Genomic DNA, 27,660 nt, shown 5'->3' on the forward strand with positions numbered 1-27,660 from the left:
TCACAACAATCCCGTAAGATGGAGATAGTCTCGTTATCCCCGTTTGTCATGCAGGAGCAGAACCACAAAGAACGTGCAGAGGGTCACAGAGCTAGGACAGAAAGGATGGAGTTTGGATGTAGTCCCAGTGGTCTGGCTTCAGAATCAGTCTCAGAACCCCCTAGTATACTTCTTGAAGTAAGTCGTCAAAGGTATACACACTGGATATGGGAGCAGGGTTAAGGGGAGACATACAGACATGAACTAGTTACTATGCTGGATATTTCTATTTGGAGCAATTGGATTAAAATCAGGTTTGTTCATTTCTATGCTTTTTTATTGTTGTTCCTAGCCAAAAGATCTTTTAAAAATTTGAATTCTATTTCAGCAGCAATGATGGGAAAGGAGAATTCTCCATTGCTTGGAAATGCTTGAAAGGATCATTGTAGCAAGACCGCAGTGACAATGACGCCATGCACCCATGAAGAATCCATATAATAAGGAAAGCTCAGCACGGGAAAACCCTCTCCAGATCTCTTCCTGCTCAATATTCTCTTTCCTTAACTCTAGCCATCCCAGAGATGTTTGCTATAAAATCAATAAAGTAGTATAAATTCAGAGTAAATCCCTGTAAGGATAAGCTGTAGATAAGATTTCTTCTTCCATGGACAATTTAAATTTAAGAAAGCTATGGGAGTTAAATTTTAGGTTTTTTAATTCTTACATTACATATTTGTGGCTCAAGAATTTTTTCTACATGCAAATCATTTCTGAACTGTGCAATGTTTCTTGTAATCTTATTTAGGCATGAAGAGGCTGTATAATACTATAATACATTAATAAGTACATTATACTATAAGTTATATAGTATATATATAATACTATACATTATGTTATATAGTATATATATGAATATATATAAGTACTATATAAGTATACTAAATAGTATATATAGTACTTATATAGTACTATTATATATAGTATACTATTACTATACATTATATATACTTATATATAGTATATATATAATTACTATATATTTTATATATATACTATATAACTTATAGTATATATAGTATACTATACTATATACTATGTAAGTACTATATATACTATATAGTAATTATATATAATACTATATATATACTATTATATAAGTATATATAATGTATAGTAATTATACTATATATTATAAGTACATTAATACTTTGATGAATATGTTATTGGTGACTTTAAAACATTTTTCATCATAGCAAATTACTCCTCTTTATATATCCTAAATAGGCAAAATTCCCATGACCAATATTGGCATGGGAAGTCTGCCTGAACATTTCCTGGAGTAAGCTCTTGGTTCAGAGGCCTCCAGGAGCTGGGACCAATTTGAAGAGACAACACTAGCCTGCAGTCCATGGGGTCGCTAAGAGTCGGATACGACTGAGCAACTTCACTTTGACTTTTCACGTTCATGCACTGGAGAAGGAAATGGCAACCCACTCCAGTGTTCTTGCCTGGAGAATCTCAGGGATGGGGGAGCCTGGTGGGCTGCCGTTTATGGGGTCGCACAAAGTCGGACACGACTGAAGTGACTTAGCAGCAACACTCTCATGGAGTTAGAGCACTGGTTATTGTGCAATAAATACTTAAGTGGAAGTGAATTGCACTTTAGTTCATTCTATCTAATTGGGCCAGATGAGGTTAGGACAGATTCTGTAGCTTTGGTCTCTTTATACAGCACCCACTGGGAGAAAAGTATAACGGAGAATAATGTCCCTGACTAAACCCCTAGACTTTATTTTTGGGGGCTCCAAAATCACTGCAGATGGTGACTGCAGCCATGAAATTAAACAACGCTTGCTCCTTGAAAGAAAAGTTATGATCAACCTAGACAGCATATTAAAGAGCAGAGACATTACTTTGCCAACAAAGGTCCGTCTAGTCAAAGCTATGGTTTTCCCAGTAGTCGTGTATGGATGTGAGAGCTGGACTATAAAGAAAGCTGAGCACCAAAGAACTGATGCTTTTCAACTGTGGTGTTGGAAAAGACTCTTGAGCATCCCTTGGACTGCAAGGAAATCCAACCAGTCCATCCTAAAGGAAATCAGCCCTGGATATTCATTGGAAGGACTGATGCTGAAGCTGAAACTTCAATACTTTGGCCACCTGATGCGAAGAACTGACTCACTGGAAAAGACCCTGATACTGGAAAAGATTGAAGGCAGGAGGAGAAGGGGACGACAGAGGATGAGATGGTTGGATGGCATCACCAGCTCAATGGACATGAGTTTGAGTAAACTCCTGGAGTTGGTGATGGACAGGGAGGCCTGGCGTTCTGCAGTCCATGAGTTCGCAGAGTCAGACACGACTGAGCGACTGAACTGAACTGAAACCCCTAGACAGTCCCATCACCACAAAGTTAGTTTCCTCAATCTAATCCTCACCAACATCAAGGCCCGTTCCATTTAGCCTCCCCTCAACATAAACATAATGAAGACAGCACAGAGCTTTCAGCTGGTGCTCTCCTTTTTACTAAAACTTTTCTTCTTAATCTATTTTGCATCTTTGTTTGCCCTTCTCCCCTTCTCAGTAAATTTCATTTTATGGGAGATCTAACAAAGACATTAGCCTCGGTACACTTATGCCAAATAATTAAATTGACTTTTAATTATGCAAATTTTAGGACAGTAAGATATTCTGGCACATTTCAGATACTAAGGTATGTTCTTAGTTGTTCTGAGAAGCCTACTCTCATGTGTTACCTAAATTCGATACTAACTTCTGATGTTTATAGCTGAGTATTAAGTATTTTGAATGGCATTTTGAGCTCTGAATTTCGGTAAATATTAGTACTAAAAATGCCTTGACATCACAGAGCTAGTGACTACAAAATTTTAGCATCACATATCCCAGTAAACCAGTTGTTTGTATGGTGTTTGACCTTTATAACGAAAACAAGGTTCAAGATCTGAAGTCTATATTGCTGAAGAGATTGTATCAAAATCCACCCCTTGATAGGTCCCACCTCTGGAGAAATTCATGAGGAGACCAGTGTGTTTGTATTTACCTTGCTATGATACAGCACGGCAAACAAGCAACTGGGTTCTATGTGTCCTTTTATTGCCTAATGTTTAAATATTGCCAGTGAAACTTATATAATTGTTAGCTGAATTACACTTTTAGCTCTGTCACTGAGATGCAGTATTTTTCATTCCAATAATGTGTTTTCATGACTCAAATGAAAAATGAGAGGAAAAATACTTAACCATGGCCACATGATATGCCACATTTCTGTGACTATTATCCTGTGTGCTATCATCTGCATAATTACCATTTTAGAATTAATATGTTTTAAAACTGAGATCATAATCTGTAGCAGACCAAAGATCATAGCACTTCTTCCAGTCTGGTTAAGCTGTATTTTACTCATATATTGTTTTTAGGATCTTAACAAAGAACAGTCTCCATGCTTTGCTCTCTTTAAATCTTGTAGCACTTCAGGCAGATAACCAATCATCTGGCATCAGTTATCTGTTCGAACTACATTATATGCAAAAAAGGGGGGAAAAAAACTGTTCATATCTACTGTGTAAATTCAGACCTCACTACTGGAGAGTCCATTCTTCCCATTGTTAGTTGAATTCTCTGTCAAATCTCCAAGCAAATGATCCTTATATCAAAGAAGCTAAGAAGTTTTATATTCACTAGTTAGAGCCTTTGATCTGTCTTTCTAATTGGAAGAGAAATTTTTAAGATTACCTGAGCTCCAAAGTTATTTCGTTGTATAGGAAAGGGATAATCGATATGTGGTGGAAAATTACAAAAGAGCTATATCATTTTTGAGCCTCAAGCATTAATGGCTCTATCTGGGTCAAAAGATTATATAAAACCAGTGCCTGATTTTTCCTTCACTTTCAGAGCTCTTATTTGAAAATAGACCTAACTGAGATTCAAATGCTTTATCTTTTGATAGAGTTTTTACTGCAATTGCATATGGAGCTATGGCCATTGGAGAAACAGTTGTTTTGGCACCTGAATATTCGAGAGCCAAATCTGGGGCTGCACATCTGTTTGCTTTGCTGGAAAAGAAACCAACTATAGACAGCTACAGTCAAGAAGGGAAAAAAACAGTAAGCACAACTATGATTTTAAATGTCCAATGCTCTCTAATTAGACTTAAATGAAGGCATTATTTGATAACCGCAAATGAGTGCTGTAAATAATTAAAAGCTTGTATAAATAACTGTTATGGTTACAAAAGGAGAAAGGGGATCTTGTCTTAATCAAATTTTCACCTCTCCTACTAAAATGTACAGATTTTATATTAAAAAAATATGTGCTTCTGGTTTATTTGCCAGAATATTCTTGAACACAGGATTGATTTATACATTTGATTTTATATAGACAGCAAAAGTTTTAATATTGGATAAAGCTTTGCATTAAGATTTATTCGTTTTTTTCTCTGATAACATATGCAAAGTAAATAGTATCCTGCTACTTCAGAAGTCATTTTTCATGGAAAATATATGTGTAAACAGAAGAGAGGAAATGGGAACTATATTAAATTATTAATATTAAAACACATGTACACATTTAGTCACAAACTCTAAAAGATGCATATATTAAATAAATATTCAGTTTTTCTAGACATTTTAAATTTAAAAGAATAACTATTAGGTATACACTTAAAAGGAAATTTTCATTTGAATGTATTTCCCTCTAGAATTTTAACAGTAGATTTATATGTATGATAGCTTAAAATAGTACATTATCACTCAAACCTCATAATTATTAAAAGAAATGCTAGTTGTTAGAAATAAAAAGATCATGACAGTCTCAAAATAGAATGCTTTAAGATACATGAGTGTCACAATAAAATTTCATACTTGTCTTTTGAAAAGTAATGTAGGAAAATTTTTAAATCTTAGGATTTAGATATTTAGTAATATTACTAGTCATTTCTTTCTAAATGTTACAATAGAGGGATTGAGCATCTCACTGATAAACATCCCCATAGAACTGTATCAAAGGGATAGAACGTGGAAATGTTTCTTATAAAGACTATAAAATTAAGTTATTTAATCTTTATTTTATTTAATAGACACATACTTCTATCACTCCCTATGTTTTATTTTTTACTTTAATTTTTATTCATTTATTTTTGGCTGTGCTGCGTCTTTGTTGCTGTGCTGCCTTTTCTCTAGTTGTGGTGGGCAGGGGCTTCTCTCTAGTTGTGGTATGCAGGTTTCTCCTTGTGCTGGCTTCCGTTATTGAAGAGCACAGGCTCTAGGTTGAGCAGGCTTCAGTAGTTGCAGTTCCCGGGCTCTAGAGCACGGGCTCAATAGGCTCAGTTGTTCTGTGGCATATGGGATCTTCCCAGATCAGGGATCAAGTCTGTCTTCTGCATTGGTAGGTGGATTCTTTACTACTGAGCCACCAGGGAAGCCCATTCGCTATGCTTCAAAAAAATAAAGTCTGATAAAAACAAAACTGGCAAACAACGATAATTACTGACGTTGGGAGATAGGCATATATGCAAACAGTCCATTATATGTTATTCTCTCTACTTTTATAGATGTTTGAAATTTTTTCATTACAAAATGTTTAAAATAGTAAAATTTTAAATGTATTAAAGCCTGGAACTCTAGAATATCTCTCTATACCTTTCCAAAAGGCATCAGAGCATACAGAAATAATTGCACTCTCCAAGGTTTTTTTTTAAATTTTGTTTTGCAAATAATATTCATGTGCTGTAATGGGCAAAATAGAAAGCATTGAAAAAGCTAAAAACAAGCTGCTGTTAAACTTAATATTTTGTTGCGGGCTGTGAGATTTTTTACCTTTAACAAAAAAAAAAAAAAAACTTAATATTTTGGTACATATCGTTTCAGGATTTTTTTTTCTAATTCTAAAATACTTAACCATAAGTTAACATTTCTTTCCTTTGACAACAGAATAATTTCATTGTCAAATATTTTTTGATACTCCTCCCCTCCACCTATCCCTGCCTCCTACGTATATACTGGGTTCAGAAGATGCTGATCATGATTATTAAACCTCACTAGTTAAAATGCATTTGATTGAGGGCAAACATGGAATTCAAAAGAACCTAAAATCTTATGAACCAAATATATAAAGAGAAAGTTAATCATCATTTAGTGATTGTTCTGGAAAGTCTTTTATAAACATCATACTTATGATATACATAAATATTGGTTTACAAATTATCAACCACTAAAGAGATCGAAGCATAAAGAGAAAAATAAATTTATAGGCAAATGTCACTGCCAAAAGATTAACACAGATAAATCTGAATTTAAAATAGAGATGTATATAAACTGTAAATTATGGTCCAACTTTTAAAAACAACATTTATACATATAGTTTATGAGGGCTCTAGCTATTCTAAGTTAAGCAGTAATACCTATAAAGCACAAATAATATCTGTAAAGCACAAACTAATTTTTTTAAAAATGTATTTATTTAGAGCAGGTGGTCAAACAGCTCTTCTGCAGATCAGACTGTGACTGGGTACTGAAGCCAAAGGAAACTAGTGTTTTTAGCAAGTCTGAGAGTTAAGACCACAAAAACTACAGACATAAAAATCTCAACCAAAATGACAGAAAGTACTGAGGCTGAAGCTGAAACTTTGGCCACCTGATGTGAAGGGTCAACTCACTGGAAAAGACCCTGATGGCTGGAAAAGTTTGAGGGCAAGAGAAGAAGGGGGCAACAGAGGATGAAATGGTTGGATGGCATCACTGATTCAATGGACGTAAGTCTGAGCAAATTCAAGGATATAGTGAAGGACAGGGAGGCCTGGCATGCTGCAGTCCATGGGTCGCAAAGGTTTGGACACGACTTAGTGACTGAACAACAGCAACAATGTGCAGTCAGCAACTCGACAGAACATGGTGTTTAAAATTAAAATGGTTGTGGAAACATACAGAGTTTTCAGAAAGCACTAAGCCAGTGTGCTGTAGTTCGTTACAGATTTTCTAACTCATCCTTCTAAACACTGCCAACTTTCTTTCACCAGGACATATGTGAAGGGAATATAGAGTTCCGAGAAGTCTCTTTCTTCTATCCAAGTCGCCCAGATGTCCTAATCCTTCGCAGTTTATCCCTCAATATTGAGAAAGGGAAGACAGTAGCATTTGTTGGAAGCAGTGGCTGTGGGAAAAGCACTTCTGTCCAACTTCTGCAGAGATTTTATGACCCAGTGAAAGGACAAGTGGTAAGACTGAATTCAAATACAACTTATCTGGAGGTTAGTGGAGCTGTTCTTAAACATTCCCTTGGGCTTAAGTTCAAGCTTCCTGCTATTCACTCTGGCCATCTCCACACCACAATTCTCAAAACCATAGGCATGATTAGAGCTCTTTTGAATCAGCTCCATTAAGTTCTGCATCCTGATCTCAAAAAAGAAATGGAAACTCTCCCTCCTTTGAACTCCAAGGATGGATTTTCTTACCTGGCACTTTTCTTACTCTAACTTATATTCAGATTTTCAACTATTCTGTCCCTTCAAACACCACCACATTACAAACACACAAAGACAACTTCCTGTTCTTCCTACCCCTCCCACCGCAAAAAACAAGAAGCCCATAAAAGTCAATGATTGTCATGATAGTCATCATTTTGCTGCAGTTTACAGTCTTTTGCCCATCACAGTCACAAAGATTATTTGCAAAATGGCTGTCTTCACAGAAAACAATGAACAATGAGTACCAAAATTAGGTAACACTCAGCTGTTTGCATACAGCATAGCACACTCCTTCTTTTAAACTCTCCAATGATTTTCTATCGCAGTTAGAATAAACAAGAGTCCATACTATCAAATCAAGGTCCTTTGTGATCTAGCCCCTGCCTCCCCCTCCAAACTCCTCTCCTATCATTCCTACCTCACTATACACTGTTTATCAGTCTCATTGACTTCTTTATGTTCTAGAAATACACAATGTTCTTTGAACACACATTGTTCTTGCTGTTCCCCTGATCAAAATTTGTTCTTACTATAACTTCTTTGCCAATACCTTCTCATCATTCATGTCTCAGTCTAAAAATACTACTTCCTTAGAGGGACTTCTTAGATAGAATATAATGCATTCACCTGTCCCCTTCCCAAATCCTCAGCACATTCTTAGTCACTCTCTATCTCATTATCTTGTTTCATGACACTTTATTTTTCTGACGTTGTTTGTCAGTGTGCTTATTACCTGCCTCTCTCTGCTACAATATAAGCTAAGGAGGGTAAGACCTTTGTCTTATTTATTCTTCTTTCCTCAGTGCCTGAAGAGTCCTCATCACATAGTAGGTATGCTTATGCTCGTCAGATGTCAGTTGAATTTTGTTACATCACTAGGCTTTAATAAAGCAGGGTCCTTTACAGTGGAGCTTGGTCGTTTTTCATCTGACTTTAGTACAGAACACCAGACTTCATTCTAAACTCTGGGCAGGTCTCTAGAACATATGGCCATTCCCAGAAATGTCAAGTAAGTTTAAGAGTTGGTACTTCACTTAGTTAATAATACATGCTGTCTGCTTCCATACAACATATGATTTATGAGCCCTTCTCGGGTAACATTTATGCTATGAAATAGCTTGAATTCCTAACCTTCTTGTTATGATTTGTATATATTTGAATGCAGTGAGCTGTGACATGATGCAGTTGTTGGATCTTCACATACCATTCTCCCTTCTGCCTTTGGCAGCTATTTGATGGTGTGGATGCAAAGGAATTGAACGTACAGTGGCTCCGTTCCCAGATAGCAATCGTTTCTCAAGAACCTGTGCTCTTCAACTGTAGCATTGCTGAGAACATAGCCTATGGTGATAACAGCCGGGTTGTGTCACTGAATGAGATAAAAGAAGTAGCAAATGCAGCAAACATCCACTCTTTTATTGAGGGTCTCCCTGAGGTAAGAAAATGCCTGAAATCTTGAACCAAAAGCTGTCTAGTATTTTCTTGGGCTTAAGTGGTTATTTTTATGTGCTCCTTGGATTACACAATTCATTGCTGGCATCTAATGTAAAGTGAGATATAAAAAGCAAAATTTGAGATTATGTTTGTGTGACTTTTTCCAAGACCAACTGTATTAATATTCATGAATATCAATTAATTTTCATATTTTTATTTTATACCTTCTATTCATTTATACTCTACTCATGGCTACACCACCATCATCCCCCTCTGGACCACCTTGAAAGTGAGTGAAAGTATTAGTCGCTCAGTCACATCTGACTGTTTGTGATGCCATGGACTCCTCTGTCCATGGAATTCTCTAGGCAAGAACACTGAAGTGGGTAGCCATTCCCTTCTCCAGAAGATCTTCCCAACCCAGGGATTGAACCTGAGTTTCCACATTGCAGATGGATTCTTTACCATCTGAGACATCAGAGAGGACCACTTTAGTACCTTTTTAATCTGTCTTCCCTTCTCCAGTGGACCACATTCTGTCATGAGAACCCCATGAACAGTATGAAAAGGCAAAATAATAGAATACTGAAAGAGAGACTCCTCAGGTCAGTAGGTGCCCAATATGCTACTGGAGATCAGTGGAGAAATAACTCTAGAAAGAAAGAAGGGATGGAGCCAAAGCACAAACAATACCCAGCTGTGGATGTGACTGGTGATAGAAGCAAGGTCCGAGGCTGTAAAGAGCAATATTGCATAGGAACCTGGAATGTCAGGTCCATGAATCAAGGCAAATTGGAAGTGGTCAAACAAGAGATGGCAAGGGTGAACATCGACATTCTAGGAATCAGCGAACTAAAATGGACTGGAATGGGTGAATTTAACTCAAATATCCATTATATCTACTACTGCGGGCCGGAATCCCTCAGAAGAAATGGAGTAGCCATCATGGTCAACAAAAGAGTCTGAAATGCAGTACTTGGATGCAATCTCAAAAATGACAGAATGATCTCTGTTCGTCTCCAAGGCAAACCATTCAATATCACGGTAATCCAAGTCTATGCCCCAACCAGTAACACTGAAGAAGCTGAAGTTGAACGGTTCTATGAAGACCTACCAGACTTTTTTAGAACTAACACCCAAAAAAGATGTCCTTTTCATTACAGGGGACTGGAATGCAAAAGTAGGAAGTCAAGAAACACCTGGAGTAACAGGCAAATTTGGCCTTGGAATGCGGAATGAAGCAGGGCAAAGACTAATAGAGTTTTGCCAAGAAAATGCTCTGGTCATAGCAAACACCCTTTTCCAACAACACAAGAGAAAACTCTACACATGGAAATCACCAGATGGTCAACACGGAAATCAGATTGATTATATGCTTTGCAGCCAAAGATGGAGAAGCTCTATACAGTCAACAAATACAAGACCAGGAGCTGACTGTGGCTCAGATCATGAACTCCTTATTACCAAATTCAGACTTAAATTGAATAAAGTAGGGAAAACCGCTAGACCATTCAGGTATGACCTAAATCAAATGCCTTATGATTATACAGTGGGAGTGAGAAATAGATTTAAGGGCCTAGATCTGATAGATAGAGTGCCTGATGAACTATGGATGGAGGTTCGTGACACTGTACAGGAGACAGGGATCGAGACCATCCCATGGAAAAGAAATGCAAAAAAGCAAAATGGCTGTCAGGGGAGGCCTTACAAATAGCTGTGAAAAGAAGAGAAGTGAAAAGCAAAGGAGAAAAGGAAAGATATAAGCATCTGAATGCAGAATTCCAAAGAATAGCAAGAAGAGATGAGAAAGCCTTCTTCAGCGATCAATGAAAAGAAATAGAGGAAAACAACAGAATGGGAAAGACTAGAGATCTCTTCAAGAAAATTAGAGATCCCAAGGGAACATTTCATGCAAAGATGGGCTCGATAAAGGACAGAAATGGTATGGACCTAACAGAAGCAGAAGATATTAAGAAGAGTTGGCAAGAATACACAGAACAACTGTACAAAAAAGATCTTCATGACCCAGATAATCACGATGGTGTGATCAGTCATCTAGAGCCAGACATCCTGGAATGTGAAGTCAAGTGGGCCTTAGAAAGCATCACTACGAACAAAGCTAGTGGAGGTGATGGAATTCCCATGGAGCTATTTCGAATCCTGAAAGATGATGCTGTCAAAGTGCTGCTCTCAATATGCCAGCAAATTTGGAAAACTCAGCAGTGGCCACAGGACTGGAAAAGGTCAGTTTTCATTCCAATCCCAAAGAAAGGCAATGCCAAAGAATGCTCAAAGTACCGCATAATTGCACTCATCTCACATGCTAGTAAAGTAATGCTCAAAACTCTCCAAGCCAGGCTTCAGCAATACGTGAACCGTGGACTTCCTGATGTTCAACCTGGTTTTAGGAAAGGCAGAGGAACCAGAGACCAAATTGCCAACATCTGCTGGATCATGGAAAAAGCAAGAGAGTTCCAGAAAAACATCTCTTTCTGCTTTATTGACTATGCCAAAGCTTTTGACTGTGTGGATCACAATAAACTGTGGAAAATTCTGAGAGAGATGGGAATACCAGACCACCTGACCTGCCTCTTGAGAAATCTGTATGCAGGTCAGGAAGCAACAGTTAGAACTGGACATGGAACAACAGACTGGTTCCAAATAGGAAAAGGAGTACGTCAAGGCTGTATATTGTCACCCTGCTTATTTAACTTATATGCAGAGTACATCATGATAAACGCTGGACTGGAAGAAACACAAGCTGGAATCAAGATTGCCGGGAGAAATATCAATAACCTCAGATATGCAGATGACACCACCCTTATGGGAGAAAGTGAAGAGGAGCTAAAAAGCCTCTTGATGAAAGTGAAAGAGGAGAGTGAAAAAGTTGGCTTAAAGCTCAACATTCAGAAAACGAAGATCATGGCATCCGGTCCCATCACTTCATGGGAAATAGATGGGGAAACAGTGGAAATAGTGTCAGACTTTATATTTTGGGGCTCCAAAATCACTGCAGATGGTGACTGCAGCCATGTAATTAAAAGACGCTTACTCCTTGGAAGAAAAGTTATGACCAACCTAGATAGCATATTCAAAAGCAGAGACATTACTTTGCCAGCAAGGGTCCATCTAGTCAAGGCTATGGTTTTTCCAGTAGTCATGTAAGGATGTGAGAGTTGGACTGTGAAGAAGGCTGAGCACTGAAGAATTGGTGCTTTTGAACTGTGGTGTTGCAGAAGACTCTTGAGAGTCCCTTGAACTGCAAGGAGGTCCAACCAGTCCATTCTGAAGGAGATCAGCTCTGGGATTTCTTTGGAAGGAATGATGCTAAAACTGAAACTCCAGTACTTTGGCCACCTCATGCGAAGAGTTGACTCATTGGAAAAGACTCTGATGCTGGGAGGGATTGGGGGCAGGAGGAGAAGGGGACGACCGAGGATGAGATGGCTGGATGGCATCACGGACTCGATGGACGTGAGTCTGGGTGAACTCCGAGAGTTGGTGATGGACAAGGAGGCCAGGCATGCTGCGATTCATGGGGTCGCAAAGAGTCAGACACGACTGAGCAACTGAACTGAATCTGTCTTCCTGTTTCCAGTCTTGCCCCTTTATAATTCTTCCTCCCATCAATTGGATTTTTTAGAAACATAAAGTAAATCATATCCCTCCCTGCCTAAAACCTCCTAACATCATCCCTTTGAACTAAGAATGAAATCAAAACTTCTTATAAGACTGGCAGGGCCTTCTGTGATCTGGCCCTCATCTCTTTATGTGCTGACTCTCTCCAGCCATACTGACTTCTTTCTGTCTCATGAACTTTTTTATTCCTTACTGCAGGACATTTACACTCAAATTTATTCAGCTGGGTTCTCCCTTCCTATGACTCTTCGAAGAGCCAGCTCCTTGAATTTCAAGCTCTTTCAAATGTCACTTTTGCAGAAGTCTCCCGTGGCCATCTTATTTTACAGAGGACCCACCAGCCCTTATAGCCTATCACATAGTCTTCAGAGTGCTGACCACAGTCTAAAATTACCCTGGGGCTTACTTATTTGTTTAGGGTCTCCTTTTCCCACTAGAGTGTTAGGTCCTTGCCCACCATTTGTGTCATCTCTCTGTATTGGCTATGACAGCTGACACAAAATTTCAGAAAAGTTGAAAATCTTGGCTAACTGTCAAGAGGGCTTTAGCATAGCAAGCATTGATACAAATCCAGAATTAGTGCACAGACACTAATGTTGGTTGCAACTTATAAGTTCTTACTATTTATACCTACATACATACATAGATAAAATAAAAATATAGGGACTTCCTGGTGGGCCAGTGGTTAAGACTCCACACTTCCTAAAAGGGGCACAGGTTTGACCCTGGTGAGAGAACTAAGACCCCATATGTTGCACAGTGCAGCAAAAAAATTTTTTTAAAGTATATGTATATACCTACTTTTATATATATATATGTATATATATATATATATACATACATACATACACACTTACTTTTGATTAGAAACAAATTTGTATAATGTGGTTTTCTAGCTCACTTTAAAAGGAAATGCCAAAGTTCAGTAAGCGTTATATTAAACAACTAATCTAATGCCCTGTTTTGGGAGAAGGATAATGGTCACCATACTCTCTTTTATACTACTAGATCATCCCTCACCATCTCCTGTCCACATTAATTGGTTCCTCTAACTAGAAATGGGCCATTAATACAGTTTCCCTAACTTCAGTAAGGTTCTGTATTACTAACGATAATAGAAGGAGTAACAAAATATTGTGACCCTATAGCTTTCCCTTTTTTAACCAAGACATTCACTGAATTATTGACTCAAGGATAGATTATTATCTACATAATCCTAAGAGGGTTTTTCTTTAATTTATGTATGGTAAAATGCTTTCCACTTTATATTTGTACCATTTGACTCTTACCCTTAAATTGTTTTTTATCTTTCATTATTTTCATTGTACTATTTCTCAGATTTACCCAAAACTATATACTGCAGAGATTCAGCATTCTTTTTACAATCAACTTTGAGAACCATAATGTTATTTCCAAAAGAAAGAATAGCTTGTTTCTAAGTGTTTTTAAATAAAACTGTAGTTTACTTTCATATTACTCTTACCTGGAAAATATATAGAACCATAAAGAAATCTGGTGCCAAAATATCCTTTTGGAATAGGACAGGGAAATTACTAGTCTAGCAGTAAAGGACAAGGGTTTGGGGAAATCAACTCGGAGCTATTTCCAGGGTTTAGTTATGAAGGTCTGAATTAATAAAGTAAAATAAAACAAGGAAAAGGATGTAAAAAATATCATAAAAGTGGAATTGTCAGGACTAAGCTTCAGGTTGTCTGTAGAAAGTGAGCAAGAAAGTACATAATACACTGGGCAGCTTTCTGGCATAAAAACACAAAGAGCATATGATGAGAGTATGAAGGCAGGAATGACGAAGTTTCACAGAAAACCACACAGAGGATGTTGCTTTGAGCTGGCTTTTGAAGAATGAGTAGTTCACTAGGCAGAAAGGGAGCAACACCATTTTTAGGAGACAGAATAAGCTCGTGCAGAAACACATACATGTGAAAGGGTTTTATGTGTTTGAAGGAAAATAAGTTTAAAGTTCTGAGCACAAACTATAAAGTGGGGAATTAAGAAGCCACACAAATATGAGCATGGACTAAATATGAAGGTTCTGAATTACCAGACTAAGTTTGGACTCTGTTATTATTGGAAAGAGGAAACCGCTAGATCTTTTTTACACAAAGAAGTGACATGATCGAATTTTTAAAGGAAAAAAAAATCATTTGAAGCTCATCCTTTTGTTTGCTCATTCAAGAGATGCTGTGGCCTCTGTGGCAATGGCCCAGACTACATGAAAGGGGCAAGTCTTGGTACGTTACAACCTTGATGAGAGAAATTCAGGTCCATACTTTTCTTTCCCCCAGTTCCAATTTCCAAAAGTTCTTAAACATCACACACCCCCTCCACACACAAAGACCATATGTTCGAAGTAAATTTGTTGGGTGGTCAAGATGACGTAAGGTTTTATGTAGTCTTTATTAATCCTACTTAGAATGAATTGTCAAATATTTCTACAGAAATATTCACATATTTGATTACTGATTGCTACCCAGCCCTTTCTGTGGGTCTTAAATAATATATGTGTGTGGGCTCAGTCCCGTCTGACTCTTTGAGACCCATGGACTGTAGCCTGGCAGGCCACACTGTTCATGGAATTTTCCAGGCAAGAATACTGGAGCATGTTGCCATTTCCTTCTGCAGGGGATCTTCCCATCCCAGGCAGCAAACCTGAGTCTCCTGTGTCTCCTGCATTGGCAGGCGAATTCTTTACCCCTGAAGCCTGGGAAGCCCAAAATAATATATATTGCATATTAAACATAAATAATGTATGATGTGTACAATTTATAGTGTATTTTATTCTAAAGTAAAGAAAAATAGAATTGTTAAGTAAGTATAGCCCTGTGGGTTTCAGGTAAAGGATTATGGACCTGTCTGGCAGATCAAGGCTAGAACGTGAATAGCAGTCAACTTAGAGTGTGCTAAGGGTAACAAATCTATGGTGTATTCCATGAATAGAACCTCCAGGCATTTGGAAATATCAGCCTGGGAGAGGAGTGCAGATAACACTGGCTTGGTCTTGAGGATCCCTGAGAAATACATCAGATGTAGAAATCCCCTAGTGCCCACAATTTCACACAGTCAGCTCTCAGTCAAACCACTTCTTGGCTCCACTGGAATCACCCTAAAACTCCTTTAAAGGGCCTGCAGAGAATCTCCAGCATGCAGCTGGTTTAGGATTAGACTCTATCTGATGTTCCTTCCAGGATCAAATTGGTATTTAGACCCAGGTTTACATTGAACAGCTACTGCTTCTTGAGTATCTCATAAAACAGGTGATTTCAGGGCATTCACCATCCTAGTGTTTGCCAGAAAACTGATTTAGATTTTCAGTTGAAACAGGAAAGAATGAAATCCTGTAGGTCTTCATTAGAAACAAACAAAAAGACAAAAACCTTCAGTTTAAGTGTCTGAAAATGTTTTTAGATTACTATTGAGACAACATGTATATTCATATTTATAATCTGTTCTGCTTGAAAGTGTTAGTCTTTCAATTGTGTCCGACTCTTTATGATCCCATGGACTGTAGACTGCCAGGTTCCCCTGTCCATGGAATTCTCCAGGCAGGAACACTGGAGTGGGTTGCCATTTCCTCCTCCAGGGGATCCCCCCGACCCAGCGATTGAACCTGTGTCTCATGCATAGCAGGCAGATTCTTTACCATCTGAGCCACCAGGACTTAATAATGGGCAAAAACATCTGAATTGTATTTTCATCCAGTTCATTCTTGAGACTTATATCTTCCTGAAAGCTAAAGAAAGCCAAGAAATGCAAAGTGATTTCTAAGCTAGTATTATATCTTCTTCAGCTGTAATAGAAGAATCCACATACAATTTAATCTAGATTGGCAGAAAGAGCTACAAGTCCATTATCATTGCCACCAAATCCAGTTTTTGGCTTAAGATTGAATCCTCTAATTTAGATGGGAAACTTGCAGTGTGTGGATATGAACCACTGAGTTTTACCTGATTATCTATAGCCCTGTGGTTCCAGTTTTAATAAAATGTGTTTTAGAAGGAAAAGGCCCAGTGGGCTAGCAGTCTCGGCTAAAATCACAAAGAAAAAAGAATGAAGGTGAAGTCACGTCCGACTCTTTGCGACCCCATGGACTCTAGCCCGCCAGGCTTCTCCATCCATGGAATTTTCCAGGCAAAAGTATTGGAATGGGTTGCCATTTCCTTCTCCAGGGATCCTCCTGACCCAGGGATTGAACCTAGGTCTCCCACATTGCAGGGAGACGCTTTACCATCTGAGCCACCAGGGAACCTCTCAAAATCACAAAGGAGATAGCTAAAGTCTGTTTCCTTTGTAGACCATTCACAAAGGACACTTTTACTGGGCTTCAATAATTCACCCATTGTTTGATATAAAGTAAGCAATTAAGCATTTTAAGTTGAAAATGAACTTTGAGATTAAGGAGACATATCTGTTATTACAGTTACTCACAAGCTTTCTCAAAACCTCCTCTGCTGGAGAAACACCTCCTGAAGGCAGCAAGGTGTGGAGGGAAAGGCAGTTGAATCAGGCCTCTCCAAGGTCCTAAGCTAAACAGCACCTCATCACATGCTGCGTTTCTCTATGATGATGCTACAGGATCCACTTTTAGAAGGTTGTACAGTTGGACTTACTTTCCCAGTGGAGCTGATCCACCCACACATCCTTGTTTGGGTACCAATGGCATGTATTTCTCAGACAACTGGCAAGGGCTAATACAGAGCAGTGTGAAACCCTGGAGGAAAGCAGAGTCAACAGGATAATGTAGGAAACAAGTGGCAGCCTGCTTGCTGATCCATTATGATTTAGATATGTGAGAAATTTCCTTTACCCTTCCATGGAGTGTAATACTGAAAAGGGGGTCATTAGTAAGTAGGAGAGTGTAGCAATTTGTGAAGTGCTAAATATCACTATCATGGCCTGAAAAGTTGCTAGGATGATACCTGCACCACTGAGAATGACATCATGACACCTGGAGAAATGTGCCCACAGAGATTTAGTAAGAGCCACAACTAAAAAACCCAGTGATTTCTTTTAAAATGATACTTTAAATCATTTTGACCTGAAAACAGAAGATAATTTAACTTAATGGGGAAAGATTTGTGTTTACTGGGAACTTTTTCCCTAATGATTTTTTTTTAATGCTTTAATTTGAACAATTCCTTTGTAGAAGCAAAATGGCAAAGGTCTACTATTTGTGATCAGATTAGATATGTAAATGAAATAGTAGTGTTTACTGCTGGTTTAGCATTTATTTGCAACAAAGCCCAAGAATAGATTTCAGCACTTGTTGGGACACAAATTTTAGAGAGTAGCAAAATCTGAAATATTTAGATGGCTCTCGCCCACAGTTGCCATGTTAATTTAAATAACCAAGACTTGCTTTCTTAATTGCATGTTCCTGTAACAGAAATACAACACAAACGTTGGACTGAAAGGAACACAGCTTTCTGGCGGCCAGAAACAAAGACTAGCTATTGCAAGGGCTCTTCTCCGTAAACCAAAAATTTTATTGTTGGATGAGGCCACTTCAGCTCTTGACAATGAGAGTGAAAAGGTAACTTTCTCTTCTTTCATCTCAGGATTAATATGAACTATGAGAGTGCAGTATTTTGGAAGAAATTAAGGTCAGTTGGTGGGGGGAAAAAAGGCCTGGAGAGAATTGTAGTCATAGGGTCACCAGTTGTAATTAAGGTTTTGACTTTAATGTAAAGGTCAGAGGCTGGTGGGGAGTGGGGAGAGAGTTGGGGCACAAGGCATCCCGTGTGTTAGAAAGGTTTTCTCATTAGAATTGGTCTCATCATCAAAAGCCCAAGGAAGATTACTTTCCTGTTTTATTATTATTCTAATGATACCAAACAAAATAATAAGGTAATCTACATATGTAAGAGAGTGATCTACACAGCAATGTTGGAGCCTGCTAGTTTCTCTACCTTCTTGAGAATATTTGCTCAGTTTGAAAAGGAAACAAGGAGGCAAATAGACATGTAACAATAGGCGTACAGTTCAAGCTGCTTCTCATGTTTAATTTTACTACATTCTTGTCCTTTAGTAGTTCTTACATATATAGTATGTTCTTATTTGTTAAATGAAAGCTGGTTAAATGAATAATAAGCTTCAATATTTATCAAGTGCTTATTATACACTATTATCTCAATCCTCACAACAGTGATTATTTTTTACTATGTTCAATTTACAGATCAGCCCACTAAGGCTTAGAAAAAGTTAAGTAACTTCCTTAAATCCCTTGTGGCTCAGCTAGTAAAGAATCCATCTGCAATGAAGGAGACCTGGGTTCCATCCCTGGGTTGGGAAGATCCCCTGGAGAAGGGAAAAGCTACCCACTCCAGTATTCTAGCCTGGAGAATTCCATGGACTGTATAGTCCAAGGGTCGCAAAGAGTCGAACACGACTGAGCAACTTTCACTTTCACTTTAAATTCTAATAAAGTGTATCTGAGCTAAAATCTCATGAGATTAATCAGTACACAACTACTATTTGTAGATGATTATCATTCTTGATTTCCAAGGAGACAGTGTGTTATGAAAGAAAAAAAATGGGACTTTTGGAATCAGACATATTTGAGCTGTAATTCTGGATTCATCAGTTACTAGCAGTGTGACCTAGGTCAAGTGACCTGAATTTTTCAAATCCTGGTTTATTTATCAGGAAAATGAAAATACTCCTTACAGAGATACTGAAAGGATTTAAATGAGATAACCATCATTAGAATATCTTATATATTTAGCAAATAATCGGATTTTACCTTCTGCTTCCATTTCTTGTTTGTTCTTGTTGTTTTGTTTTTGGCTGCACTGCAAGGCATGTGGGATCTTAGTTCCCTAACCAGGGATTGAACCTCTGTTCCCTGTAGTGAGAGCACAGATCCTACCACTGGACCTCCAGGGAACTCCCTTATTTCTCATATACAGCATTATTACCTATTTGTCGCTGAGATGCTGTTTTAGCTAGGACAGTTTTACAACTAAATTCTAAAAAGAAAAACAAACAAAAGAAACTATGAGAACAAATGAAGTAAATAGACAATTGAGTATGGAAATACTACTTTCTGGGTTTGACTTTGAAACCACTTAAATACAAATAATGGCAATCCACTCCAGTACTGAGTGAGCGAGTGAGTGAAGTCGCTCACTCGTGTCCGACTCTTTGCGACCCCATGGACTGTAGCCTATCAGGCTCCTCCGTCCATGGGATTTTCCAGGCAAGAGTGCTCAAGTGGATTGCCATTTCCTTCTCCAGGGGATCTTCCTGACCCAGGAATCGAACCCAGGTCTCCTGCATTGCAGGCAGATGCTTTACCCTCTGAGCCCCCAGGGAAGCCCCAGTACTATTGCCTGAAAATCCCATGGATAGAGGAGCCTGGTAGGCTACAGTCCATGGGGTTGCAAAGAGTCAGAGTCGGACACGACTGAGTGACTTCACTTTCACTTTCAAATACAAATAACCATCTAATTTTTATTGTCACAAAAGCTACTCCAACTAAAAATAGTAATTAGTGTCTATAATTACTTTTTCTAGATTTCTATTAAGATATTCCACAAAGACGGGTAGTTTCCTTGAAGATAAGCAAATACACAATGAATGTTATTAGATTTCCTTAATCAATTTCACTTGGGCAAGTTTACTGGCATTTAACCAAAGCTAGCAATCACAGGTCCTTCTCTCTTCCAGGTGGTTCAACATGCCCTTGATAAGGCCAGTAAGGGGAGGACATGCCTAGTGGTGGCTCACAGACTCTCCACGATACAGAACGCAGATTTGATAGTGGTTCTGCACAATGGAAAAATAAAGGAACAAGGAACTCATCAAGAGCTCCTGAGAAATCGAGACATATATTTTAAATTAGTAAACGCACAGTCAGTGCAATGATGCTGTTAGAGTTAACACATATTTTGATCTTTCTGTAATGCAAAGAAAGACTGCCTAATAATTATTTGGTATGCTTTGATCTTGTTTATTGCATGTATCAATAAAATCATGCTATTCAAGTAGACATGTTTTGTTCACACACCATCTACCCTTCAGATTCTTAAAAGGAAACAAAAATTCATTTAAGTGAGATAATGCATATATCCTTCAATTTATAAAAAGCACATTTGCTTATAAAGCAATTTGCTGAAAAGTGAGTATTTTCCTATCATTTTCTGCTATAAAATTGGGAATATATTCCTAGAGGGAAAAATTACCCAATAACTAAATTAAAAGATTTTAGCAAATAGACAGTATGATACAGTTGGACATGTGGCATTGCAGGAAGAATGATTTGGAACATCCCAAATTTTCTAGGAAATATTAGAGTAATTTGAGCAGGTCCTTTTCTCCAGACCATCGGATGTTCTCTCACAGTATCTCTCAATGCTTCTTTCAGTGAATATCCACTATTATTCAAAATTCTATTATAACCTTTTGTCATGAATATGCACTATTACCCAAAATTCCATTATATCCTTTTGTCAAGAGGATAGGGAAAATTATAATGTAATTAAGAATGTAAAATTTCTGGCAGAATTAGGTAGTTATCTTCTACTTCAGTAAATGAAATGGTTTACATGATCCATTCTGAAGATTCCGCTATTTCAAGCTTTGGGTTTGGCAAGTAAGTCACAAGCTTACTCTATATATGAACACTTATGTACTTAAAATAAGAGCTACTTTTACTATGGTGAAAAAATTTTAATGCCTTTATTATTGTTGAATCAAGTAATTTGTTTAAACTTTATATGTAATACATGTACGATTTTAAAATTCCACGTAAATAACAGTACTGATAAACTGAGTCATGTTTTATATTTATTTAAATATGTAATTTCATCCAGTGGGTTTATGTCTATTCTTCATTGTATTTCTTTCTATTTACAGTGATACTTACAACCAGCCTCCCTAAAGTGCACTCTGCCAGTAATCTGAAATGTTGTGAAAAAAATTAAAACCATTTGTGTTTTATGTCACACTTTAGAAAATGCAAAATAAAAATAGGATTGGGGGATTGAGAACCAGATTATTGTTTAAAAGCATTGGCATGAAAGCCTGTGGCCCCTTTGCTATGTGTGGATGTCGAGCTCTTGGTGATTTCTCTTTCCTGAGTAGGGTGGTAAAGAGGGAGGGAGCAGTATGGTATTGGATATGCTTAATTCCTCAGAGCAGGAGCAGTCCAGGCTTCAATTCTGTAATGCCTCCTAGATTAGAAATACCTGCCAAGACTATATTCTCCTTGGGCTTAGCCATAGCAGTTCCACAGTCATACCTACAGACGTCAGTGAAACACTTTCTAAGTAATAGCCCCGTCTAATATTTTATTTTTATTTCAAAAGATTTTAGACAGATCAACTAAACAGAAAATTAACAAAGAAACACAAACTTTAAATGATACAATAGACCAGTTAAACCTAATTGATATCTATAGAACATTCCACCCTAAAACAATGAATTTCACCTTTTTCTCAAGTGCTCACGGAACCTTCTCCAGGGTAGATCACATCCTGGGCCATAAATCTAACCTTGATAAATTCAAAAATATTGAAATCATTCCAAGCATCTTTTCTGACCATAATGCATTAAGATTAGATCTCAATTACAGGAGAAAAACTATTAAAAATTCCAACATATGGAGGCTGAACAACACACTGCTGAATAACCAACAAATCACAGAAGAAATCAAAAAAGAAATCAAAATATGCATAGAAACAAATGAAAATGAAAACACAACAACCCAAAACCTGTAGGACACTGTAAAAGCAGTGTTAAGAGGAAAGTTCATAGCAATACAGGCATACCTCAAGAAACAAGAAAAAACTCAAATAAATAACCTAACTCTACACCTAAAGCAACTAGAAAAGGAAGAAATGGAGAACCCCAGAGTTAGTAGAAGGAAAGAAATCTTAAAAATTAAGGCAGAAATAAATGCAAAAGAAACAAAAGAGACCATAGCAAAAATCAACAAAGCCAAAAGCTGGTTGTTTGAAAGGATAAATAAAATTGACAAACCATTAGCCAGACTCATCAAGAAACAAAGGGTGGAAAATCAAATCAATAAAATTAGAAATGAAAATGGAGAGATCACAACAGACAACACAGAAATACAAAGGATCATAAGAGACTACATGTGGAAGAAATGGACAAATTCTTAGAAAAGTACAACTTTCCAAAACTGAACCAGGAAGAAATAGAAAATCTTAACAGACCCATCACAAGCACGGAAATTGAAACTGTAATCAGAAATCTTCCAGCAAACAAAAGCCCTGGTCCAGATGGCTTCACAGCTGAATTCTACCAAAAATTTAGAGAAGAGCTAACACCTATCCTAATCAAACTCTTCCAGAAAATTGCAGAGGAAGGTAAACTTCCAAACTCATTCTATGAGGCCACCATCACCCTAATACCAAAGCCTGACAAAGATGCCACAAAAAAAGAAAACTACAGGCCAATATCACTGATGAACATAGATGCAAAAATCCTTAACAAAATCCTAGCAATCAGAATCCAGCAACACATTAAAAAGATCATATACCATGACTAAGTGGGCTTTATCCCAGGGATGCAAGGATTCTTCAATATCCGCAAACCAATCAATGTAATTCACCACATTAACAAAGTGAAAAATAAACGCCATATGATTATCTCAATAGATGCAGAGAAAGCCTTTGACAAAATTCAACATCCATTTATGATAAAAACCCTCCAGAAAGCAGGAATAGAAGGAACATACCTCAACATAATAAAAGCTATATATGACAAACCCACAGCAAACATTATCCTCAATGGTGAAAAATTGAAAGCATTTCCCCTAAAGTCAGGAACAAGACAAGGGTGCCCCCTTTCACCGCTACTATTCAACAAAGTTCTGGAAGTTTTGGCCACAGCAATCAGAGCAGAAAAATAAAAGGAATCCAAATTGGAAAAGAAGTAAAACTCTCACTGTTTGCAGATGACATGATCCTCTACATAGAAAACCCTAAAGACTCCACCAGAAAATTACTAGAGCTAATCAATGAATATAGTAAAGTTGCAGGATATAAAATCAACACACAGAAATCTCTTGCATTCCTATACACTAATAATGAGAAAGTAGAAAAAGAAATTAAGGAAACAATTCCATTCACCATTGCAATGAAAAGAATAAAATACTTAAGAATATACCTACCTAAAGAAACTAAAGACCTATATATAGAAAATTATAAAACACTGATGAAAGAAATCAAAGAGGACACTAATAGATGGAGAAATATACCACGCGCATGGATTGGAAGAATCAATATAGTGAAAATGAGTATACTACCCAAGGCAATTTACATATTCAATGCAATCCCTATCAAGCTACCAGCGGTATTTTTCACAGAGCTAGAACACATAATTTCACAATTTGTATGGAAATAGAAAAAACCTCGAATAGCCAAAGCAATCTTGAGAAAGAAGAATGGAACTGGAGGAATCAACCTGCCTGACTTCAGGCTCTACTACAAAGCCACAGTCATCAAGACAGTATGGTACTGGCACAAAGACAGAAATATAGATCAATGGAACAAAACAGAAAGTCCAGAGATAAATCCACACATCTATGGACACCTTATCTTCGACAAAGGAGGCAAGAATATACAATGGAGAAAAGACAATCTCTTTAACAAGTGGTGCTGGGAAAACTGGTCAACCACTTGTAAAAGAATGAAACTAGATCACTTTCTAACACTATACACAAAAATAAACTCAAAATGGATTAAAGATCTAAACGTAAAACCAGAAACTATAAAAACCCTAGAGGAAAACATAGGCAAAACACTCTCCGACATACATCACAGCAGTATCCTCTGTGATCCACCTCCCAGAATACTGGAAATAAAAGCAAAAATAAACAAATGGGATCTAATTAAAATTAAAAGCTTCTACACAACAAAGGAAACTATAAACAGGTTGAAAAGACAGCCTTCTGAATGGGAGAAAATAATAGCAAATGAAGCAACTGACAAACAACTAATCTCAAAAATATACAAGCAACTTATGCAGCTCAATTCCAGAAAAATAAATGACCCAATCAAAAAATGGGCCAAAGAACTAAATAGACATTTCTCCAAAGAAGACATACGGATAGCTAACAAACACATGAAGATGCTCAACATCACTCATTATTAGAGAAATGCAAATCAAAACCACAATGAGGTACCACTTCACACCAGTCAGAATGGCTGCGATCCAAAAGTCTACAAGCAATAAATGCTGGAGAGGGTGTGGAGAAAAGGGAGCCCTCTTACACTGTTGGTGGGAATGCAAACTAGTACAGTCACTATGGAGAACAGTGTGGAGATTCCTTAAAAAAATTGCAAATAGAACTGCCTTATGACCCAGCAATCCCACTGCTGGGCATACACACCAAGGAAACCAGAATTGAAAGAGACACATGTATCCTAATGTTCATCGCAGCACTGTTTGTAACAGCCAGGACATGGAAACAACCTAGATGTCCATCAGCAGACGAATGGATAAGAAAGCTGTGGTACATATACACAATGGAGTATTACTCAGTCATTAAAAAGAATCATTTGAATCAGTTCTAATGAGGTGGATGAAGCTGGAGCCGATTATACAGATGGAGTAAGCCAGAAAGAAAAACACCAATACGGTATACTAACACATATACATGGAATTTAGAAAGATGGTAATGATAACCCTGTATGCAAGACAGCAAAAGAGACACAGATGTAAAGAACAGTCTTTTGGACTCTGTGGGAGAGGGAGAGGGTGGGATGATTTGGGAGAATGGCATTGAAACATGTATACTATCATGTAAGAAACGAATTGCCAGTCTATGTTCGATACAGGATACAGGGTGCTTGGGGCTGGTGCATGGGGATGATCCAGAGAGATGATATGGGGTGGGAGGTGGGAGGGGGGTTCAGGATTGGGAACTCATGTACACCCATGGCTGATTCATGTCAATGTATGGCAAAACCAATACCGTATTGTAAAGCAAAATAAAGTAAAAAAAAAAAAAAAAAAAGATTTTAAAAGGTACTCCACAGGCAGAATTCTCTTAAAGCTACTGCCTTCACTGGAACAAGTAACCAGGCTGAGAACTGGGGTCCTGGATAGTATACAAGGATCTGTGGGGTTATCAGCTGATAAAGGCAGAAAGTAAGTAGAGACCAGTTGCTTTTAGTAAACATCACAATTTAAAAATGTTAAATTGCTGTATTATTTTAAAAATGGTTTTACATTTAGATCAGAGGGAGAGGGAGAGGGTGTGATGATTTGGGAGAATGGCATTGAAACATGTATAATATCATGTAAGAATCGAATTGCCAGTCTATGTCTGATGCAGGATATGGCACGCTTGGGGCTGATACATGGGGATGACCCAGAGAGATGTTGTGGGGAGAGGGGTGGGAGGGGGGTTCATGTTTGGGAACGCATGTACACCTGTGGTGGATTCATGTCAATCTATGCCAAAACCAATACAGAATTGTAAAGTAAAAATTTTTTTTAAATAAATTAATTAATTAAAAATAAAATAAAATACAAAAAAATAAAAAAATAAAAATAAAAATGGTTTTAAAATATAACCCAACCAACTCACTTTTTATCTTACCACTCTTTAAAACAAATGGTGGTATGCTTTTATGTTCAGTAATCTTAGGTCATAGCTAATAACCTGGCTTTTAGCCTACTCAATGTGTCGGTTTCACAGTATACATAGAGTGCTTTGCATATGACTTATTGTATGAAAATATTTTCTGTTAGTGTCCACCTGTGTATTCATTGTTTTAATTTGAGCTCTTATTTCCAGAGGACTACTGAAGCGGAATCAGTTGACTAGAAAATTCACTCGTAAGAACTAGTCAAGGGAGGAAACTGGGAAAATTGGAAGTAATAGAAATTTAAAAGCTCATTTAAAAGACATAATTATTTTTTAAAAAATGCATGGATCATCAAATGTCTACATAGTAACCTCAAGCAACACAGCTTGCCTCCTTTTAGCAAAAGCACACTAATAAAGTTTGTATTACTTTTCTATTGCTGCTGTAACAAATTGCCACAAATGTAGTGGATTAAAAAATATATACATTTGTTATCTGGCAATTCTCGAGAACAGAAGTCTAAAATCAGTCTCCATAGGCTCTAGAGACAAATCCATTCCTTGTTCTTTCCCCATGTACCTCAGCATGCATCCCTCAGATCTCTGATTACTTCATTATACCTCCATCTCTGCCTTTGCCCTTCTTCTCGTACTCTTATATAAGGACCCTATGATTACACTGGGCCCATGTAGGTAATCCAGGATAATTTTCCCATCTTAAAAAAAAAGCATAGTATCTGTGAATATAATGTCTACGGAAATACACTGAAAAGGATTACCAATGTAATTGAATTTGTTAGGCATGTTTCCTTAATGATTTATACTTAATTATAAAGGTACAGTTCAATCCTATTAAAATATTTTACTTTTTAAACTACTTGAGGAGCTCCTTAAAGATGTTTGAGATTTTAGAAAAGCAAAAGTTATAGACAATTCAGTGTGAAAAACTATAAATGAATGCAATCACTGCTGCATTATTAAACTGAAGGAAAGAATGGTCTTGTAAACTGATCTGTGTTTCTGTAGATGTAGCAAATGATGGAATGCTATTCTCTATAAGCCAAGTAAAATTTTCTATTGAATGGAGGTATTTTGTTTGACCATCAGCTTTACTACAATCCAGTAATGTAATACACGGCTAAAATATTTTCTCCCCAGCTGAAAGTCAAGAAAAGATTCTAGGAAGATAGTTGAAGTTGTTAAATTACCAGAACATTCTGGATAATTAAGCAAAAAAGGAGAGAAAGCAAGAGAAAGAATGAACTAGAAAAAGAGGGAAAAAACTATTTGAAAATACTCAAACAGTAAAGAATATAACAGACTCAAGGAATCAGCTTAGGACTCAAAGGAAAAAAATATTCCACCATGAAATCCTCAGAAAATCTTAAAAAAAAAAAAAACCTACAAATTTAAATTTGTAGTTTCATGGCCCTAATTAAAGCAGAATTACTTTGCCTATATTAGTTTCATAAGTTCCTTTAGCCCCCACTTTCCTAGAACTAAATCCCCTGGGAAGAGATGGGTTAAGACCAACATATAAGCCAAAAAG

The 27,660-nt window shown here is 37.3% G+C and overlaps 1 protein-coding gene across 1 annotated transcript in view; it reads left to right on the forward strand.

Moving 5' to 3' along the window:
- Nucleotides 1-20,480, forward strand: part of ABCB5 (ATP binding cassette subfamily B member 5) — a 114,531-nt gene extending 94,051 nt beyond the window's left edge. The window contains exons 23-27 of the mRNA XM_040260634.1: nucleotides 3,947-4,103; nucleotides 7,013-7,210; nucleotides 8,688-8,894; nucleotides 17,937-18,083; nucleotides 20,219-20,480. Coding sequence (XP_040116568.1) covers nucleotides 3,947-4,103; nucleotides 7,013-7,210; nucleotides 8,688-8,894; nucleotides 17,937-18,083; nucleotides 20,219-20,416 — 907 coding nt within the window. The 3' untranslated portion in view covers nucleotides 20,417-20,480. The remainder of the gene's footprint in view (nucleotides 1-3,946; nucleotides 4,104-7,012; nucleotides 7,211-8,687; nucleotides 8,895-17,936; nucleotides 18,084-20,218) is intronic.
- The last annotated feature ends 7,180 nt before the right edge of the window (nucleotides 20,481-27,660 follow it).

Source organism: Oryx dammah, unplaced genomic scaffold (genome assembly GCF_014754425.2).
Source record: "Oryx dammah isolate SB20612 unplaced genomic scaffold, SCBI_Odam_1.1 HiC_scaffold_18, whole genome shotgun sequence".
Taxonomy (NCBI): domain Eukaryota; kingdom Metazoa; phylum Chordata; class Mammalia; order Artiodactyla; family Bovidae; genus Oryx; species Oryx dammah.